The sequence below is a fragment of the Phyllopteryx taeniolatus genome, chromosome 3 (genome assembly GCF_024500385.1).
Source record: "Phyllopteryx taeniolatus isolate TA_2022b chromosome 3, UOR_Ptae_1.2, whole genome shotgun sequence".
Lineage (NCBI taxonomy): Eukaryota > Metazoa > Chordata > Actinopteri > Syngnathiformes > Syngnathidae > Phyllopteryx > Phyllopteryx taeniolatus.
Window position 1 is genome coordinate 15,538,541 of NC_084504.1, and position 14,953 is coordinate 15,553,493.

Sequence of the window (14,953 nt, forward strand, 5' to 3'; positions counted from 1 at the left end):
AAACTGGCATGGCTCTATACCTTCTTCCACTAGAGGGCACACTGGGATTGACATTAATGCTTCATTCCCGCCCCACATACCGTACACTTGTACAGTGGACAGTACATTTTATATTGACGCCAGTCAGCCTAATCACCTAATGTATAAGGAAAAACCGTCAAACTTGACACAAACAGTCTCCATTCAGACACAGCTGCACCAGGGTGAACCTGCTTAGTTTCCTAGTGGATTTACTCACAGGCGGCCTCAGAACATATTTCCCCAGACATATGATCCGTGAGATGTTTTTATACGGCATAAAAGCATCAATGCAAATACAAAATAGCGGAAAATCATGTTTTTTTATGAAACACCACCTTGCTTGTGTATTCATAATAAAGAATGAAAATTTTTCATTCTGTTTAGACTTTACACCAACACCAAGCATGTATTACTGTAATTTTAGGGCTGGGTGGTATGACCTTAAAATAAATTCAGATTTTTGTTGTTCCCAAAATAATCCAATTTATGATTTCAATCTTCCCTCAGCATGAACTTTCCTCAACTTCTACAGAAATGTCGTTACATATGATGGGAAAATAGGTACTCCCAAAATATGAGCCTTAATAAATTAACATTTTTAATTGTTTAACAGTTTCACATAAAATGAGCCATCAAACGGCGTTGCTCAGCTGATACAGTACGTCTTTTGGCGAAGAGCAACACTCCTCCCCCTCCACCTCTGTCACAATCTTTTTACAAGTAGGGTTGTACAGGTGAGGCAAAGTGACCATGGCAAAATATTTGCGTCTTGAAAGCGCCTGCCTCAAGTCAAAAGTTTCCAACATGAGAATAAATCAGTGCTTTTGGATTATATAAATGGGCACCATGTCTTTGGCAATGTTCAGCACGATTGACTCTGTGATTGCTTTCCACTGGGCTCCTTTTGTGTCATACGGAAAATAATTTTGAAAATTATTCTGTTCTTGTTGTCTATCCTAGCGGGAATTACACTTGCTTGTTGTTTGTTTCAAAAATAGTCACTGAAGGCATCCGAAAAGTTGTTAAATATATTGGCGAAATTGCTAAATTGACATCACTGACTGTGCTTTTGTAAACTAAGTCCTCTCTGTTTGCAGCCCATTTGTAAGTGCAAGCAGTACATGTCAGCAAGGATGGGCTTTGAGGTATGGAAGCTGCTAAAAAAAAATCTGTTAAAAAAAATTTTGTCATGACAAAATGGAATTATTTTAAATTATATTGTGGACATGGTGTCCACCGGGCCAAAGAGGAAAAGAACCATCCGGACTGTTATGGACGCAAAGTTCAAAAGCCAGCATCTGTGATGGTATGAGGCTGTGTTAGTGCCAATGGCATGGGTAACTTGCACATCTGTGAAGGCACCATTAATGCTGAAAGGTACATACAGGTTTTGGAGAAACATATGCTGCCATCCAAGCAACATCTTTTTCATGGACGCCCCTGCTTATTTCAGCAAGACATTGCCAAACCACATTCTGCACGTGTTACAACAGCGTGGCGTCATAGTAAAATAGTGCAGGTACTAGACTAGCCTGCCTGCAGTCCAGTCCTGTCTCCCATTGAAAATGTGTGGCGCATTATGAAGTGTAAAATACAACAACTGAGACCCCGGACTGTTGAACAGCTGAAGCTGTACATCAAGCAAGAATGGAAGCTTCAACAATTAGTGTCCTCACTTCCCAAACTTTTATTGAATGTTGTTAAAAGAAAAGGTGATGTAACACAATGGTAAACATGACCCTGTCCCAGCTTTATTGGAACGTGTTGCAGCCATAAAATTTTAAGTTAATGATTATTTGCTAAAAACAATAAATTTCATTAGTTTGAACATTACATATCTTGTCTTTGTAGTGTATTCAATTAAATATAGGTTGAACATGATTTGCAAATCATTGTATTCTGTTTATATTTATGTTTAACACAATGTCCCAACTTCATTGGAATTGGGGTTGTACATCAAATGTACATATCAAGTGATTTCTCATGTATATGATACGTGCTGCTTATTGTTCACCTAATCAAACTATTAGGAATCACTCAGGTGAATACACTAATCAAAACATATTTCTCAATATTAGATCCAATTTCTGCAACACAGCGAGCCTTAATATTAACAATGTTCTGTGATAATTGACTGGTAAATACATCATGATGTGGAATAGCATTCTCATTGTGTGAGAAGGAATATGAATGTGATGAATAAATTGAAGGAGTGTGAGAAGGGCCAGAGGTCAGGAGGCTTTTTGCGCATATGAAGCTTGACTTTATTACGCTAATAAAAGCCAAAGTGCTCGCTTGTGATGCAGAGATAAATGATTGAGAGACAGAGGAGGACCTCATCTTGGACGTTACTTTGTCTTCAGGCTCCAATTAACACAAACAAGAGAAAATAGAATTGTTGCTGAACCACATTTTGCATATTGGTGCTTAAAACATGAAATATTTAAATGCTTCACATCATCCATGTCACAGTGGGGTTTTTTTGAAGGCAAGGAAGGCAAGGTAAAACGTGGAGGACAGAAGTGCAGGGAAGCAGCGAGGCAAGGCAGTAGTATAAAAAAATATTTAATACCAAAAACAAAGGAAAACAAGGATCATGGAAAAATCTAAATACTAAATTGAGAAAGTCCAAAATCTAAACACAAAGTAAATAAACACTTGAGTAAACCTAAAACTGGAAAAAAGACACTTGTGAAATAACTGAGCAACACTATGACAGGTGACAATGACATACTACAATGACAATGAACTGAACAGAAACAAAAGAAAACAGGGAACTAAATACAAACAGAGTGACGAGACCACGAGGAACACCTGAACAAGACATGAGTGGCTGGAGGGAGCTGATTCGTCGACACAAGGTAGAAGGTTGACGAGAACAGGTAGACACAATCACTAAACGAGCACACGACATGAAAAACATGAAACACAGGAAAACATGAAGCAAAACCAAACACAATCCAAACCAAAACACAGGCCATGACAATCCATTAATATTCACTTGGTGTTTCAATCAAACCTAATGCAGTGTTTCCCCTCTAAATCGTGGGAACAGTATACAGTACACGCAAATGATATTGGAAAGGCAAGTCCCAATTTAGAGTTGCGTACCGTAAGTGTAGTACCATGTTGTGCCATAAAAGGCCGGGCAGCACTGAGTTCTATTTGAAGACATACATGCGTGTTGATACTGATATAATGGCAATTGTGCAAATGATGCGGAGTCCCCAAGCAATTTAGAGCAATTGAAATGGACTAATAGTGCAATGATATGGTACAGTGACAATTGTGCAAATGCTGCAGAGAGTTCTCAAACACATAATGGCCAGTAGTAATCAACAACAGTATGCAAATAGTGCAGCATGGTAAAACAGTGAGTGTATGAATAATTTAGAGTTGTCCCGACAGAAATGTGCAAAATTGGCAGCGTGTTGCAATGAAATTGTAAGTTCACTGTTTAAGAAGTTAAGAGGGAAGAAGCTGTTGGAATGTCTGCTGGTTTTAGTTTGCATTGTTTGATAGCGGGTGGCACGGTGAATGACTGGTTAGCACATCTGCCTCACAGTTCTGAGGACTGGGCTTCAAATCCCGGCCCCACCTGTGTGGAGTTTGCATGTTCTCCCCGTGCCTGCGTGGGTTTTCTCCCGGCACTCCTGTTTCCTCCCGCATCCCAAAAACATGCAGGGTAGGTTAATTGAAGACTCTAAATTGCCCGTAGGTGTGAATGTGAGTGCGAAGGGTTGTTTGTTTATATGTGTCCTGCGATTGGCTGGCAACTAGTTCAGGGTGTACCCCGCCTCTCGCCCGAAGATAGCTGGGATAGGCTCCAGCACGCCCGCGGCCCTAGTGAGGAGAAGCGGAACGGAAGATGAATGAATGAATGAATGTTCGATAGCGCCTACCTGAGGTAAGGGGCTGGAATAGGTGGTGACCAGGATGTGGAGGGTCCAAGAGGATTTTGCACACCCTTGGTTTAGTCCTGGCAGCGTGCAAAGTCCTCAAGAGTGGGTAGGTGGGTACCGATAATTTTTTTCGTCAGCCTTGACTGTCCTTTGCGGTCTGATTTTGTCCTTCTTTGTGGCAGCACCAAACCAGACTGTGATGGATGAACACAGAACCGATTCAATGACTGCTGTGTAAAACTGCCTCAACAGCTCTTGTGGCAGGCCGTGCTTCCTCAGAAGCCATAGGAAATACATCCTCATCCTCCTCTCTCCTCAAAGTGATGTTATATGATAGTCTCCCATTTCTTGACAGTGAGAGTAAGAACAATAGGCGCTAAAGAATACTTTAAAAAGTGTGTTTTCACAAGTTAAAATGTTTTAAAAGCATGTTGGTGTACCACAGTTTTTCTGGACAGGGATTCACTCTACGTTAATAATCTGAAAGTTTAAACCAGACCAATCTACAACAATGCCTTTATAATTATATGTCGTCTGTCCTTGATGCATTACACTTCTGATTGCATTTGAAGGCTGTAATTTCATCTAGCAAAAAAAAAAACCAAAAAACAACAACAACAACAACAAAAAAGTAGCAACCCAGAGCACAGTGACCTCTTAGGGACTCGAGCAAAGAAGTCATCTCTGTGGAGACTTCAACTCTCTTTTCATGTAAGATGACTCTTGGGAGAAAGTCAGCAAAATTCTCTGTTAAAAATGGCTCGTTTTCTTTCACTCTTAAATTACAGGAGAAACACTCCTAGTCTAGTTCAACCTCTGATTGATTAATGAATGAATAGGTCTTAAATCTTTTGACCATCATAGTTTAATTTTTCTATTGGTTTTGTACACTTTGTTGACCAGAAACCTCAACTGAGACATCTCCTGGTCAGCCTCAATACTGTACATGTCAACCACTGCTTTCAATTCTGTTAACTGCTGAACATGATTAAGAATTTTGCTGTATTATTTTTACCATCTACATTTTTTGAGTAACATTTTAACATGAATTGCTAAGTTTTGGAATTTTAGGGAAAAAAAACTGTATGGACAACGAATCAAGTATTGGCACCGAATAAATACCCAAGTATAAATAAAAACAGACAATAAAAGAATGCAACTTTTTTTTCTTAAGCTTACTTACTATGTGTGTCTTCTTATTTCTACGCCATGTCCATTTTTTTCAGTGACAGGGCTTTTATTTCTGGAAGTGTTATTTTTCAATTTAAACTTCCTGGTTTTCACAAACAATTTTCTTTTTGAGTCCTTTCAAATTATATGTAGTGTATGTGTTGTATTTTGAATGGGATATTTTCAGTGTTGTTTTTGTGGTTTAGCCACGAATCACATTATACATTCATTGGTTTTGATGAACAATAGATAATAATTTGCACCTCCCAGTAACCAAATATTGTTCCTTGGGGATCAACATATTTGATGTCATGATCACGTTACCAATATTTTTGATGTTACGATAAACACATTTTGACATTTGGTATTTTTTTCTCCCCTCAAAATTCAGCAAATGTTATATATACTTAGACGGATAAATAATACTCCCACTCTCCATGGACCTAATATTGTTCCTTGGGGAACACCATTACTAACATTTTTGATGTTATGATCACATTACCAATATTTTTGATTTTACGATAAACACATTTTTACATTTTGGTACGTTTCCCCCCCTCAAATTCAGCAAATGACATTTTGGCTTCGACGGAGAATAAATAATATTCCATCCCTCCAGGGACCTAATATTGTTCCTTGGGGAACATCATTACCAACAAAATTCAGCAAATGATACATTGGCTTAGATGGGCAATGGATATAAATTTGCCACAAAAAAAAAAATGAATTTAACACAGCCTAATATTACTTGCACCTTTGTTTTGAGACTTGAGATTCAAGACAACATTTTTCATATTCACACTTTAAGCAGACTTCATTTGATATTGTGGGACTTAAAATATGTTAAAGTAAATTAGTATTTAATCTTTAATATCTCAGTGCTGGCTTGACCATCACAGTGATGCATCATGTTTGAAATGACTTGTGTGCAAAAAAAAAATGCTTTATTGATCAAATTAAGACCAAATAAATTGCCATTTTGATGTTTTTTTTTGTTTTGTTTTTTTTTTTACTAAAAAACTCATCATAATTTGGGGACGTGTTCATCCTTGCAAAATTTTGTGTGTCCCCCACATTTTGGTCTCAACGCCTAGCATTTTTTTTATTTTTTCAGCCCTGATAGCCAGTTTCACGTGTGACCATAAAATTTGGTTGGCATGTCAATCATGAGTAGACTCACAAGAACAAAATCTCCAAAATCCATGCCTAAAAAAAACCCCACAAAAAATCCACCATCTTGCTTTGAAGTGGCCATTCTTGGGTCATTTTGTCAATTTCCAGGGTGCTTCAAAGACCAACTTGTCCTTGAGATTTTTTCCAATTGCTACCAAATTGGAACCACGTACATTAGATGCAAGGGGCAATACTAAAGTGCAAAGAATTCAAATTTGCATCTTTGCAGGTGGGTGGAGCACAGCAATGAAGTTTGACTCACCAAGCTAGCTTTAACAGTTAATATTAGTCTTGCTTGTGATTATAGATTGGTGTATGAGAGTTAATAGATGCCATGCTAATGAACTTCGCAGCATGTATGAGTTATGGTGATTAAAAAAAGAATTAAGATGCTCGTTATGATGGCCTAATCATTAAAACAATTCGTGTAGAATTTACACCTCTGGCCCTAGTGAAGTGTGCTTAATTACCACTAATGCACGATTGCCCATGCAACACTGTAGTTTCACTTGTGACACTAACACACCTCTAACCTTCATGTTTTATTCAGTCAATCGTAAGACTCATATTACTCATTTTCATCTCAAATTTAATACAGTGATACGTTTATTAGAACTGCGTTATATTAATGCCACTTTATGGGAAAACAAAAGCAGATTTATAGTCAAAATTTAATTGCACTGGGGTGGCACGGTGGCCGACTGGTTAAAGCATCTGCCTCGCAATTCTGAGGACCGGGGTTCAATCCCAGGCCCCGCCTTTGTGGTGTTTGCATGTTCTCCTCTTGCCTGTGCGGGTTTTCTCCGGGCACTCCGGTTTCCTCCCACATCCCAAAAACATGCATAGTAGGTTAATTGGCAACTCTAAATTGCTCGTAGGTGTGAATGTGAGTGTGAATGGTTGTTTGTTTATATGTGCCATGCGATTGGATGGCAACCAGTTCAGGGTGTACCCCGCCTCCTGCCCAACGACAGCTGGGATAGGCTCCAGCAGGCCCGCGACCCTAGTGAGGAGAAGCGGCTCAGAATATGGATGGATGGATGGATAATTGCACTGGCAAAAATCCATGTTTGCAATTAGATAATATATTAATTGTAGATAGTATAGTCTTTAGTCATTTAAAATTGTTCTCGGGATAAAGTACTTTGGTGTGATACTCTAAAAATATTGGTTCTCAAACCTTTTACACCAAGTACCACCCAAAAAATACTTAGCTCTCCAAGTACCACCATAATGACCAACAGTAAACAAAATAAATGAGTGTAGTTGTGTTCATATAAAACAAGACAGGTTTTATTCCTAAAAGGTATATTTAATATTATTGTAAACCACTGAAACATTGTGCAGTTTGAACATTAAAATTGCATTTAAATATAGGGGGGAAAAACTTACTTAAATAATGAGTCGATTAAAATGCATTGCACATAAAAGTTAAATTAAAATTGTATCTAAATAAATGTAAAACAACAACAACAACAGTTTTTAAAGATTGAATCCAAATGTATTGAACCTGAAAGGTAAATACAACTGAAATGTACTTAGGCAGTGATTCGCTCATGTACCCCTAAAGAAAGCCTGTGTATCACAAGTGGTACACTGAGCATCACTGCTCTAAAACGTAGCACAATGGAGAGTAGAACCTCAAAATGTGACTAAAATCTTGCAATTTGAACCCCTAACAAAATTCTCAAGAGAAATATGCCTCTAAAGTTCCACACAAACCCATACCATGGGCACTAACAACCCCCATACCATCACAGATGTTGGCTTTTTAATTTTTTGCTGATAACAATCCGGATAGTCATTTTCTTCTTTGGCCTGGAAGACATGACATCCATGATTTCCAAAAACAATTTGAAATGTAGACTCATCAGATCACAGCACACTTTGACACTTTGCGTCAGTCCATCTCAGATGAGCTCAGGCCCAGAGAAGCCGGCAGCGTTTTTGGGTGTTGTTGGTATATGGATTTTGCCTTGTATAGTAGAGTTTTAACTTGTAGTTGTAGATGTAGCAAAGAACTGTTAATTGGCAATTTTTTTAAGTGTTCCTGAGCCCATGTGGTAATATACAGTACTTTATACAGTAATGCCAAGTCTTAATGCAGTGCACCCTGAGGGATCGAAGGTCACGTGAATTTAATGTTGGTTTTCGGCTTTGCCGCTTACATGCATATATTTCTCCAGATTCTCTTCATGCCTTATGTTGATTCTCGTCTTTTGATGATATTATAGACATTAGATAATGAAATCCCTAAATTCCTTGCAATTGTACGTTGAGAAATGTTCTTAAACCTTTCGAGTATTTGCTGACACAGTTGTTCACAACAGTTGCACACAACACTGTTGCCTGTAAGTTGCTGCAAATTCAAGTTTACAATAACTTATTGGCAATGGTGTTGCCAGTAAGTTACTGAAAACCCAATGAAATGTGTAACAGTGTGCATACCGAACCGTCATTATTGGACATACCGTTACACAAATATTGTTTTCACTATCAGTAGAGTGGTTAACTCCTTATTTACACTTGTAGTGGGTGCTGTTATATCATAGGAATGGAACTCTATCATAAATAGAGGACCCCCTGTGACTCATTACTTCTTCTACTACTATTGTTTACTACATTGCTGGTTTGGCCTCTTGGAATTTCTTTTTAATACTATTCCTCCTACTTGGCCTCAACATGCCCGACAACTCACCAGTTCTGGCAAACGTGTGTATCTCGGTGAAAATGCATCCATTTTAGTGCTCCCTAAACCCCCGAAAACTCCCTCAGTACTGCCCCCTGAGAAGTTAAATTTAAAAAATTGCCCCTGGCAGCAGTTTCACCGATCCACAAGACATTTGGTGAAGAAAATTTAACAGGATGTATATATATTTTAATTTACACTTTACTGCAGTTTTTACACTTTAAAATGTTACTTGAAAACATGCCTGTATGATTAATAAAGGCGTTATGATTGACAATAGTTTGACCCTGCACCCTGAGTATTTAAATTTCCATTATTTCCAATGCACACAAAAACGTTTACATTCATGGCATAAATTGCTCGACTTTGGAGGTTTCCACTGTACACAATTTAGCTGCAAGTGTCATGGTCTGTGTTTTGGTTTGGGTTGTGTTTAGTTTTGTTCCATGTTTTCCTGTGTTCCATGTTTGTCGTGTGCTCATTAGGTTGTTGTGTCCACCTGTTCTCGTCTACTTTGTGTCGACCAATCAGCTCTCTCTAGCCACTCGTCTTGTCCAGGTGTTCCTCGTTGTCTCGTCAATTTGTTTGTATTTAGTTCCCTGGTTTCTTTCAGTTCTCGTCGGTTCATTGTCGTTGTCACATGTCTTGCCATGTCATTGTCGCTCAGGTATTTCACCAGTCATGTCTTGTTTCTTGTTTTGGGTTCACTCAAGTGTTTCTTTGTTACTTTGTGTTTAGATTTTGGACTTTGTTAATTTAGCGTTTAGACTTTTTCATGATCTTTGTTTTCCTTTGTTTTTGGAATTAAATATTATTATTTTGAGATTCCCGCACTCCTGCCTTGCCTCCCTGCTTCCCTGCAATTGGGTCCACCATGTTCTTGCCTTGCGTTCCTCGCCTTCGCCCTAACCACGTACGTGACAGAAAGAGATATAACAACAAATATAATTCCAGTGTTCAGCGGCTCACTGAGGGCAATAGTGTCGGCATTATTACTTATTGTGTCTTAATTAGTGGCATTTAATTATACTGTAGTTCAGTGACCCTTATTAGAGCCTGCTGATTAATGGATTAACACACACGCACACACCTGCAGGTACATGCATACACTTGGGTCCCAACTTGAATGTATCCATCCATCCATCCATCCATTTTCTATAATGCTTGTCCTCATTAGGGTGGCACGTGCACTGTAGCCTAGCCCAGCTGACTTTGGGTCAAAGGCAGTGTACATCCTGATCTGGTAACCAGTCATTCGCAAGGTACTTATAGACAAGTGTTGACCCGCACATTAACACCTATTGGACAATGTGCGAATCCTCAATTAAACTACTGTATATAAGCATATGTTTTGGAATGTGGGGGAAACCGGAATACCTGGAGAAAACTGATGCAGGGAGAACATGCAAACCCCACACAGTAAGGCTAGGAGCCAGGATTTAAACAACGAATCTCAGAACTGTGAAGCAGACGTGCTAACCACGTGGTTACTGTGCTGCCCATTACAATCATTATTCTACATGTAATATTAATTGAAGTTTTGTTTTTTAAGTGTCATAGTGGACATACGTTTAGTACTAAAAGTTGGAACTCCTCCAAAACAATTTGTATTGTAAAAAAACAAAAAAATGAGACCAAGATTTACTTTGAATTTAACTTTCATAGGATTTTTTTTTTTAACTCAGTACAATTAAGTTGCTATTAACTGAAAATTTTAAATGGTAATTTCGGTACCCTATTGAAGCAATATGGTGGAAATGAAAACCTGTAACCAAGGAAAATCAACAACATAATTATAATACAGCCTTCTTAAATGACAGATTTTTATTGTATTTTTCATTTTAAGCAAGACAAAAAAAATATCTTAATTTTTAATCTGTAGGCCACCGTGCTGATCCTAATTCGAATTTAGTGAATGCAAAAAAGAAAAAGACGTACACATGAGGAGAAAACAGAGGTCACATGTACGTGTGTTACTGTGGATGTGTGTTTCGCTTATTATATATAAAACCAAATAGGTTTTTATTTTTTTCCACTCCCACGCCTTCCTCCTCTTCTCTTGACCGGCTGGTGCATGTCAATTATTTGTTCAGGGGCTGGTGCGACAATGGGGGAGATGCCGTCTTTGGGAGCCTTTGGGATGCTAAGTAGGGAGGATGGAGGGGCTTTTGAATATAAGTCACTCTCAGTGATGCTTTGTGCACAGAGAGGAGAGGAGGCGAGCTTCAAAGCCGCCATTTAAACGCTGTCCAACAAAAGAGGGAAAACTTGATCCCGATCCCTGTTTGAAGTGCACATCCATTTATTTAGGACATCATGCATGCATGCATCATCTCCGATGTCCATCCCACCATGTACGTGATTTATGCCATGTAATGTTGAGTGTTTGAACAAGTGTAAGGAGGGAAAAGTCTTGACTTGCATTTAATCATGCCCATTATGCTTGGATATTTTTTTTAAAGTATATAAACATTAGATTAAATGCAAAATAACCCCCAAATCAGATTGTATTAGCACATACTTACCTGCATCTGTGTTGCAGGAAAGGATTGATCATCCAGCTGTATAATAATTTTACAAACTCAAGAATATTGTCTATGTAAATCATGTCATTGAAGCAAAGTACTTCAATAAAATATAACCTAGAATTGATGTATTTTCTTAAGGAAACACAACAATATATATATTTCTTTGCCATACAGTGGACTCAAAGCTCATAAATTTCCCCCTCTATTCAATACGAGTTTGATGTCAAATCACCTGTTTTTCAAATCAAATGTAGATTTTTACATCTATGGGCCTTGTCGAGTTAATTTTCGCATAGTGTATCGTGGAATGTCCAGTATTTCTACCATGTGTGCGCACCGTCCCCAAATGTGCCCAGAAACAAATCACTGAAATGACACCCGAGGACAATCGGTTGTTAGTTCATTATAAATATTCAGATAAATAGTTATCATACAAGCAAGACACTGCTACAATTAAGCAAACAAATATGATTAATAGGGGAAAATAACATACACACATTGCAATTGTTTTAAATAAAATGTACATTGCATTTGGGGGGAAAGAGTTAAATTTCTTTGGGTTCAGCGCTTGATTGTATTTATATAGTGAATCACAAAGTTAAATCCAGTGTGCAAATAAAACGATGACTACAATTTACAAATATTTGAAACACAGTTTTCAACCCCCTCTTCTGCTGTGCAGTCAGTGATTAAGACAGAAGGAGGGCTGGGTGCAGCAGATTCCCTTTTTCCTCCAGAGCATCACCTTGGTGGGAGGAGGAGCCCGGGGTGCACATCCCGCTCAGGCCGTGTGACACGAGAGCCGGCGTGGGCTTTATCGGCACCGGCACGGCGGGTTGCGCAGCAGGGCCGTTGGCACTGTGGTGATGGTGGTACAGGCTTTTTGCCGGGACCCCGAAGGGCGCGTACTCCGGGGACGGGGCCAGAGGCTCGGACAGCATCCCGACGTGGGGCCACACGGAGGGCATCAGCTGAGGTGGCACCGGATAGCCCAGGTGGTGCATGACGGAGGTGAGGGGCATGACGCCTTTGTAGTCCCGGCTGATGATGTTCTCGATGGCGAACGGGTGTTTAAAGCCACCCGACTGGGCGCAAGCGATGCCTCCGTAGCCTTGGAAGTGCGTCGGCGTCGGGTGCATAAGAGGGAGGCGGCCGGCCGATGGCTCCTGCTGGCCCGGCTTGCCGCCCGGCTGCAGATGGTGATGGAGGTGGTGGTGGTGGAAATAGTGCAACATGGGTGAGCTCTTGCACGCCGCCAGCTCGGCGCGCAGCACCTTGAAGCGCTTACGGCGACGCAGGAAACTGCCGTTCTCGAACATGTCGCCGCAGTCCGGGTGCAGGGCCCAGAAGCTGCCCTTGCCGGGCTGGTCGGGCCGCCGCGGGATTTTGATGAAGCAGTCGTTAAAGGAGAGATTGTGCCGTAGCGAGTTCTGCCAGCGCTGCGTGTTGTCCCTGTAGTAGGGGAAGCGGTCCATGATGAACTTGTAGATGTCGCTCAGGGGCAGCATCTTGTCTTGGGAGTTCTGGATGGCCATGGCCGTGAGGGAGATGTACGAATAGGGAGGCTTCTGGTCACTGTAAGAGTTTTTCCCAGGTCGTGGCATGACTTCTTCCTCTTTTTTCTTTTTTTTTTTTTTTTTTACTTAAAAACAATTTTTCAGCCTATGCGAGTAATATCCCCTTGCACGGATAGTTTTGTCCCAAACGTCTGAGCCATTGGAGGAGCAGCAATGAATACTTTGCAAACTTTGCAACGCTCCGACATCCCTTAAGGGAGAAACCCTGGTGCGTAAAGGTGCCGTGCGTACAAGTGCGAGTCCTTGCGTAAAAGTTGCCGGATACGTCCGCTCACGTAGCCTGTTTGCAAGCCATGTATCATTGAACTTGCGTCTCTCTCTCCTCCTCATTTGCGATGCTCCCCATTGCAGTTGTTTTTTTTGGTGTGTGAGACCCCAGCAGGTCTGTGAGGCTGCTATTATCCAGACACTATAAAAATGACACGCAAGGGTGGTTGTGTGGGAGGGAGAGAGAGAGAGATAGAGAGAAAGCGCGCGAGAGAGAGACTTATGAATAAAAATCAAGAATGAAGAGGATATTGTATAAAAAAAAGATTATTAGTACATAGGCGATATAAAATACCTGCTTTTTATCATGTAAAAACCATTGCTACCACAATAAATAAATAGTACCTTGATTATTAATTTGATTTGTTCCATGACCAAGTCTGCTACTCAATTTACATGTACTGTGTAAATAATTTTCCACATTGAAATTGAAACGGCACCGTGTTTTTAATAAAGCAAAAATAGCTATGTACTGTATATAAGCATAGAAGAGAATGTAAAGGGATAAACTGGTCTTGTACAGTGCAATTACTGGATGTATAGTATTGCAGTGTGCCTTGATGGGGCGTGCCCAGTGATTGACATCTGAAGCTGGAGTCTACAGCCTCTCCTTGTGAGTGTGCTCATTTTGCATCATTTGTTTTTCTGTGTGTTCGACTGTTTGTGCCGTTCAGTAAACAACTGAAAGTGCATTGGCAACTGTGGCTCTCCTCGCCCATCTGAGAGACTGGTTAGAGACAATGACTTCCCCCGGAGGGCCGCTACGACTGTGAACCCATATAAACGAAAGATTACCTCATATAATTACATACAGTATACACAACACATTGATGAATAACCAGTTTTGAAATCAGAAGCCTGTTCTTATAGGCTTCTGATTTTTCAACTATTACATTTCTTTTCAAAGGGGGATTGGTAACAAAAAATGCTTGCAAATATCTCAGTTATTACACCAGAACACAATTTTGATTTGTTTTCGCGGGCCACATAAAATGATGTGGCGGGGCGGATCTGGCCCCCGGGCCACCAGTTTGACACCAGTGCTCTAGGAGGTGGGTTAGACACAGTGTTGATAATTTCGTGGACTGGCCTTGCATCTTATCTTTTTTAGCTTTTTGTGTGTGATACGACCGCAGATGGGTACCGGTTGTTGCAAAAGAAGAGCGGTGTAATGATAACCATGTATACCATATCCCATAAAATAAACTCCCCAAACTCACTCAGTAGTGCTCCCTGAAAAGTTAGAAAAATATCAGCCCCTGCCACCTGTTTTATCGATCAACACAAACTTGGGTGGGCATTTCTATCATAACAGGATGCACGAAAAAGTCTCAAGGACCCATGCCAGAAATTGAAGAGCAAAGAAGGCAATTTTGTTTTGAAACTGCCATTTCAAGACAAATTCCAAGCCTTATACTTCTACTCCTACTAGGGAATTCGTCAAAATGAGCCTCAATCGGAAGCAAATATCCTCGACAGATGGGTGATAGCACAATGTGAAGCTTTTTTACCTACGCCAACTATGTGGGCGAAGGGTGGTGTCAAAGTTTGATCATATTAAAAATTCGCCATGAAAAGGGGGTGTGAGAGCCCATTCAATTGGAATTTATTTTTGTGTACAGCGGT

General features: G+C 40.1%; 1 protein-coding gene across 1 annotated transcript; it reads right to left on the reverse strand.

The window, feature by feature from the left end:
* Nucleotides 1–10,851: 10,851 nt before the first annotated feature.
* On the reverse strand, nucleotides 10,852–13,172 carry foxb2 (forkhead box B2). Its single transcript, XM_061769293.1, has one exon. The coding sequence runs from the start codon at nucleotides 13,085–13,087 to the stop codon at nucleotides 12,173–12,175; it is 915 nt and encodes a 304-aa protein (XP_061625277.1). The 5' UTR covers nucleotides 13,088–13,172; the 3' UTR covers nucleotides 10,852–12,172.
* Nucleotides 13,173–14,953: the final 1,781 nt, after the last annotated feature.